This window comes from Girardinichthys multiradiatus, chromosome 17 (assembly GCF_021462225.1).
Source record: "Girardinichthys multiradiatus isolate DD_20200921_A chromosome 17, DD_fGirMul_XY1, whole genome shotgun sequence".
Classification (NCBI taxonomy): domain Eukaryota; kingdom Metazoa; phylum Chordata; class Actinopteri; order Cyprinodontiformes; family Goodeidae; genus Girardinichthys; species Girardinichthys multiradiatus.
The window spans coordinates 12,568,523-12,575,801 of NC_061809.1; the positions used below are offsets into that span (position 1 = coordinate 12,568,523).

Here is a 7,279-nt window from a genome sequence, read left to right on the forward strand (position 1 = left end):
GGGGCACTGTGCCGGTCCGTTGTGGTGAATAGAGAGCTGAGCCGAAAAGCAAAGCTCTCGATTTACTGGTCAGTCTACGTGCCTACCCTCACCTATGGCCATGAACTTTGGGTCATGACCGAAAGAACGAGATCCCGGATACATGCGGCTGAAATGAGCTTCCTCCATAGTGTTGCCGGGTATTCCCTTAGAGATAGGGTGAGGCGCTCGGCCATCCGGGAGGGGCTCGGAGTAGAGCCGCTGCTCCTCCACATCGAGAGGAGCCAGTTGAGGTGGCTCGGGCATCTATACCGGATGCCTCCTGGACGCCTTCCTCGGGAGGTGTTCCAGGCCCAGGGGACGGCCCAGGACACGCTGGAGGGACTATGTCTCTTGGCTGGACTGGGAACGCCTTGGGCTCCCCCCCCCGGAGGAGCTGGAGGAGGCGTCTGGGGAGAGGGACGTCTGGGTGTCTACTGAGTCTGCTGCCCCCGCGACCCGCTCCCGGATAAGTGGAAAACGACGAGTAGGAGTACGAGTACATTATCTCTGACTGTATGACTCGGCTTCACTGCGTGTGGTATAAAAGGTATACTATTCAAACTGCTTAACTCTGTTTCCATGCAAAGTCACGAGTAACAAATTTAAATCCTCTTCCACAAACATTCTTCTAATACAGATAACGCAAAAGAAAAAAGTTAAATGTTACTGTAATGAATACAATGTTACAACATATTTTTTTTTTTCTCATGATGTCTCTAAGATTCAAAGATATGGTGTCACATTCCTGCCAAAAATCAGAGGAGCATATTAAGCAATTACAACAGCGCATCTTTTAATTGAGAGAGCGCATAGCTCTGATCGCGGGAGTGCACCTTTATTCGAGAGCCTTTGAATGCAGCACGGCAAGCAGTAAAACACGCCCTCCTGCACCCATCTGTTCGCTCTTGCAGAAAAATTACACTCTCGGTCCGTATTTGTCAGTTGGGGGCAGAATTTCTTCTGATTGATCTGATTGGGCGGTTTATCACCTCATATCCGGTCGCAGCCAGCACAGGACATTGCCTTATAGGAGAAGAAGAGGAGCAGGAAACAGTGTTCAGGAATTACAAACTAAAAATGGTACTTCTTGGAGTTAGATTACATTGTATGCATCAGTGTCCACTTGTAGAAAGGTAGTTAGAGATTTCTATCACATTTGAGTTATACTCACAAGGATTCAAATTACATACTGTCCCAGATTGAAATTTACAGATTTTTTTTTAGGGAGTTTCAAAAACACTCTAGACATCCGAGTATAACATTTTGGGTCTATCTGTAGTTTTCACAATTCATGAAACAAAACAATGCTTGAATTAGCTTTTCATTCTGATAGTTTTAGAATCTGGACTATAATACATAAGCTTTATTAAAACAAACTATGACTTTTGGACTTGTAAGCAATAACTGGTGTAGGACTGGTGACACATTTAGGAATAAAACAAAATAAACAAAATTGTTTGTTTGGCATTTTTACTAGACCTGGCTTCAGGTCCAGTGTGTTTTTTGTTTTGTTTGTTTGTTTAATTACAAATAAAGCAGACATAGTAAAAGTTGTAACAATGCTTCCACTTGAAAAATATTCTTTTATGTCTTACCTTTACACAGGTACCAAAAGTTTGCATGTAGACCTTATCACTGTGGAGCTATACTTAATTTATTTCAGGTATGTAATTTCAGGCGGGAATTGCTTCTAAAACCCTTAGGACTTAATAGGCCTAAATTTTTAATTTTCCACAGTGTAAAAATAAGTAAGATTTCACAGCTTTAATTTTGGCAATATACTGTGAGGTAAAGTTCTCTTGTGGCAAATCAAACATGGCATGTCATGTATGCATAAATAAATGTAAAATCCTCTGTTAAGCATTATGAGATTTATGGCCTCCAACACAGAGTCAGTTAACCTCTAGTTGCACTGCTGGGACAGTTGTTTCTCAACAACAGAAGATTAATTAAGCTTGAAAATAAAACCAATCAAATACTAATGATTATTTCACAGCTGTTTGACACTATGCCATAATAAAGCTGGGTTGTAGTTCCTACTTTCATTGCTACGTGCATGTATATTATGATTAAACCTGCTTGAGTACGCAGCATTAGTTGGACACATTTTTCCAGAAATCAACAGACTAAATTTGCTGAATTTACTCTAAATAACTGACCTGGATTTAAATAGAGAAGAGTGTGGTCGAATGATCGCTTAGCTCCTTGGAACAGAAAGCCAAACCCTAGCACCTAGGCTTATGATAAAACAGGTTAGTAGTTTTTTCTCTCACAAATATGTGAAAAATGTGTTTCTGGCTTCTCACACTGTTAATACTATTAAGTTGAAAATACACTACTAAAGTCACAACCATACTGTATTGGACAGGATTTATTATTTGGCACTAAACATTCATAGTTGTATTTGTTATGTAAATTGTGACCCCATCTTTCTATCACCTTCTGTTCTTAAATAACATTTGCCCACCAATACATGGTGTGGCTTTCAGAGAGATTTAGAGAACAGCACGGGCATTTAAATTTTTAAGCCTGCTATTTCTGTGTCCTTTATCAAACAGGTGCAAACTGCATCTGGGTCAAAAGCTTTGTTTGTCTTTACCCCCGACCCATCTCATCATGTTGTTTGTGACTGGCTGCCCATACTTGTTGCTATAGCGACTGGCATTCTTCATTGCAGCTTCCCTTAAAGGCCTGGTGCTTAAGCTCTTGGATATTTTGCCATTTAAGAATCTTAATAAGCTTTCTCTTTAACTAATATTAGGCTCACACCCCCTTAACGTCAAGACCGAATGGCATGTCATAAGGGCACATGTGGTACATCCTCAAAATGAAGTCTAGAAGGTCAAGCAAATATAAATTCATTGTTCTGTGTCTTGAAGGGAGCACGTATAAATGTCAACATGCATCAGTGTGCCTATAACAAATGTCAATATGCCCAAATCCCTCTCATGACATTCCGTGATCACCTCTATTGTTGTGTAATACTAAAAGCTCTTCTTTCTGTCTTGTTTTTTTTCTGCAGGTAGGAATGGACTGGGCTGTGCAATCTCAAAGTTGCTGAAGACAATCAAAGAGGACATTTTTCTTTAAGTAATTATATATATATATATATATATATATATATATAGTGTACAGATATACATTTTTTTTATCCTTCTCTTTTTTGATAGAACTGCAACTTTGTCTCTAAACCCTTAAACTGTTAGCAACATTGAGTGATTGACTATTACATTCAAGGACATCTACACAGCAAGACATAAAAAAAAACCAAGGGAACCCAGTGGTGGTGTTGGGTTTGTTTGGGGAGGGGGTGAGCCAGTCGCCTCTGGAGCAGCAGTAGCAAATGATTTGTTGTTTGTGAAGTCAACAACTGAGAATCCTTGATTTGTGAAGACCAATTTCTGGTTGGTCGGGGTTTAACAGTTCAACATGAAGGACGTGTCATTAATGGATTGCCTCTTCATTGGGCTGGCTATGGCCTCTCTTGTTGTAGCCACTGAAGTGAGGCCTGATTGCCCGAAGCTTTGTATGTGTGAAATCAGACCCTGGTTTTCTCCAACTTCAGTGTACATGGAGGTGCAAACAGTGGACTGTAATGACGTGGGACTTTTCAGTCTGCCAGAACGATTACCACTGGGCACACAAGTTCTATTACTGCAAACAAACAACGTTGCCAAGATTGACACACCTTTGGATTACTTGCCCAATATCACAGAGATTGATTTATCACAAAACAACTTATCTTCTATCAGTGACATCCATTTGGGAAATCTTTCTCAGCTCGTATCCCTTCATCTTGAGGAAAACTGGATAGAGGAGCTACCTGGGCGATGCCTGTCCGATTTGGTCAATCTGCAGGAGCTCTACATGAATCACAATCTCATCTCTTCCATTTCCCCAAAGGCTTTCCAGGGCCTAAGTAATCTGGTGCGGCTCCATCTCAACTCTAACAAGCTGAAGGTTATTAAAAGAGAATGGTTCGAACCCATGCCGAACCTGGAGATCCTAATGATTGGTGAGAACCCAGTTCTTTCCATTTACGATATGAACTTCAAACCTCTAGGAAACCTCAGAAGTCTTGTTCTAACCAGAATGAACTTGTCTCAGCTTCCTGACAATGCGCTCACCGGGCTTGATAACTTGGAGAGCATTTCATTCTATGATAATGTTTTTCCAGAGGTTCCCCATTCCGCCTTAAAAAATGTCAAAAATCTCAAGTTTTTGGATCTAAATAAAAACCCAATTTCCCGGATACAGAGAGGAGACTTTGTTGATATGCTCCATCTGAAAGAACTGGGGATTAACAGCATGCCAGAGCTAATTTCCATTGACAGTTTTGCTCTCAATAATCTGCCTGAACTAACCAAAATAGAAGCCACAAACAATCCTAAACTTTCCTTCATCCACCCCAACGCTTTCTACAAACTACCACGAATGGAGACTCTCATGCTAAATGGCAATGCTCTTAGTGCCCTCCACAGGATAACAGTGGAGTCTCTCCCAAATCTCAGAGAGGTCAGCATGCATAGCAACCCCATTCGGTGTGATTGTGTCGTCCGCTGGATGAACATGAATAAAACCAACATTCGCTTCATGGAGCCTGATTCGCTGTACTGCGTAGAGCCTCCGGAGTACGAGGGCCAACATGTTCGGCAGGTGCACTTCAGGGAGATGATGGAAATTTGCCTACCCCTAATATCCCCTGAAAGTATGCCGGGACACATCAAGGCACACAGAGGGAGCTCCGTGTCACTCCACTGTCGGGCCTTTGCTGAACCGGAACCCGACATCTACTGGATTACCCCGTCTGGTACCAGGATCCTGCCGAATTCCATGTCTGACAAATTCTACATGCACCCAGAGGGAACATTCGATATCTATGATATATCTGAAAATGAAGCCGGTGTTTACACCTGCGTCGCACATAATCTGGTCGGAGCTGACCTGAAATCTGTTTCAGTAGAGGTAAATGGATATTTTCCTCAACTTGCTAGTGGTTCCCTGAATGTTGTGATTAAAGCAGTGGGGACAAACTTCATCCTGGTTTCTTGGAAAGGCCAGCCAGGCATTTTGGCCCCCAACATTAAATGGTACACACTATCTGATGTGAACCATCCCACCTCAGCATTTACCACCAGGGTTCCCTCGGATGTTCAGCTTTACAACGTCTCTCATCTACACCCTGCCACTCAGTACAAAGTTTGTGTGGATATCCGCAGTATCCACTACGACCATGACACCAAATGCGTCAAGGTCACCACTAAGGGATTAGAGCTGGCAGCCAAGGACACTGGAAAATGGGATGCAGCACTAATCACCGTCTTTGGAGTGCTCTTGGCAGTGGTTTCATTGGCATGCCTGTTTTTTTATGCGTCTCTGAGGAACCGCCACTTTTATGGGAATATAAGGAGATACGACTCCAAGGCTTTGCTTACACCAGTGGAAGCTACTGATCTGCACTCCTTCTTAACAAGGCTTTTGGATTCGGGTAAAGGTGTGCCAGGTGGAGTTGAAGTTAAAGCCACAGTCATAAATGTATCTGATGATGCCTTTTAAAAAGTCCAGCTGTGGACGGCTTGTTGTACTAACTACAGATAATGAACAAGGCCATAAGCAGGGGTGAATAAACTGATGTTTTGAAAACCATACCTGTGGCTAAACCCCAGCTCAGACACACTGGCAAAATTTATAATCATGAATGGGATGAAACACTTAGCTAGACTACATGGCATCCCTCCCCAACCGGTGGCTTTGCGAACCTTACATGAAACCAAGCTATCTTCAACAGGAAAGGTTCTCTACTGCAAAAACACCAACTTGAGTACAATTAATCCAGAAACGCAGGCAGAGAAAAGGAAGCAAGGACAAAGATGGTGGTCAACTCTCTTGTAATTGACTGTTAAATGTGTTCAGAGTCGTGGAACTGTCCGTGTGGTCCCAAGCAATACCGTCTGTGCTTTGTCAAACTTCCATAGACGAGTTAGAGAAACAGTAATAACACCTGTCTATTATGGGAAAGGAGATTTAGTAGAGTAGACGAATACAAGTGACTATGGTGTAAGCCTTTTGATGAACTATACGCCCCTTTTTTCTATTTAAAAAAAGAATGGATTCTTGATTTTTCTCGGAAATCTTGTTATATATTCTATTATGTTGGTGTAATGACAAATCCTCTGTATGTGAACAGTTTAAATGGGTTTTAAATTGAGGAGAGGAGCAAACTACTTTTGATTACAGCTTCACATTAAGCTTAATGAAATGCAGCTATGAAATGACTGTCTAGAGAGGAGATTTGCTAAATGGCTGTTTATGCTTTGTAGTTCTCATTACGACGATGACTGGGAGACAACACAGATACGTTCAATTAAAACTAATATGAGAGGTTGATTAAAACTGAAGTGATTGATCCATCTCTTGAAGGAGTGGCTTGTTATATCCTGGTAAGTGCCTACAACTAGAACTACATGAAGAAAGGAGGAAGATGAAATGAGGAAATCTGTCAACCACAGCAAAACATGGTCATGTCATCATTGCAGAATCAGAAACTATACTCCCAGTACGTTAAGTGGAAATACTTTCTCAGTATTTTTAGCATACATATTTTAAGGAAGCATTTTGTTATTGCTTTGGGTGTAAAGTCAAAAAGCCATTTTTATATTAACTGTATTATATGTGATCAATGGGCACAACAAACTAATCGAGAAAAGCGCTAAGAAAAAATAATAAACGTCATTGTGTCTTTTACAAACAGTTGTCTTTCTCTCTGTTGTCTTTTCACATTAATCCTCAGAACCTGCAGTGTATGGACTGTCTAATCATTCAGTGGTCACTGGGATAAACATGTCTAAAACATGTCATGTTTTCACTTGTAACTTAAAACAGTTTGGCACCAGGAAGGATTGTCTAATTTAGTACATAGGAAGATGAGCAATGGGTATGAAAATGTTATTATTGGCAAGGAAATGGTGAGTACTGATGACCTGTCCAGAGCATACCCCATATCTCACCCACTGACCTTAAAGATCAACCCCCCAGTGAGCCTGCAAGGATAAAGGCCATATATAAAATAAATGGAAGTGGCAAATTTAGAACAAACAGAGCCATTAGTAGTGACATCATGAGTGGGGCAATTGTGTTAAAGGCAGTTGCACCTGACAGTTTAAAATAGTCAATGAAGGTCAATAGAAACAAAAGATGCCTCAGACACATTGGACAGCAATAACACAACTTGAAGCTGGAGTTAAATAGGAGTCATGTT

At 41.3% G+C, this 7,279-nt stretch overlaps 1 protein-coding gene across 2 annotated transcripts in view; it reads left to right on the plus strand.

Moving 5' to 3' along the window:
- The window catches only part of LOC124883342 (leucine-rich repeat neuronal protein 3), a 28,638-nt gene extending 22,501 nt beyond the window's left edge, over positions 1-6,137 (plus strand). For both annotated transcript variants that reach the window (XM_047390419.1, XM_047390418.1), the window contains one exon: positions 3,044-6,137. In XM_047390419.1, coding sequence (XP_047246375.1) covers positions 3,451-5,577 — 2,127 coding nt within the window. In that variant the 5' untranslated portion in view covers positions 3,044-3,450 and the 3' untranslated portion in view covers positions 5,578-6,137. The remainder of the gene's footprint in view (positions 1-3,043) is intronic.
- The last annotated feature ends 1,142 nt before the right edge of the window (positions 6,138-7,279 follow it).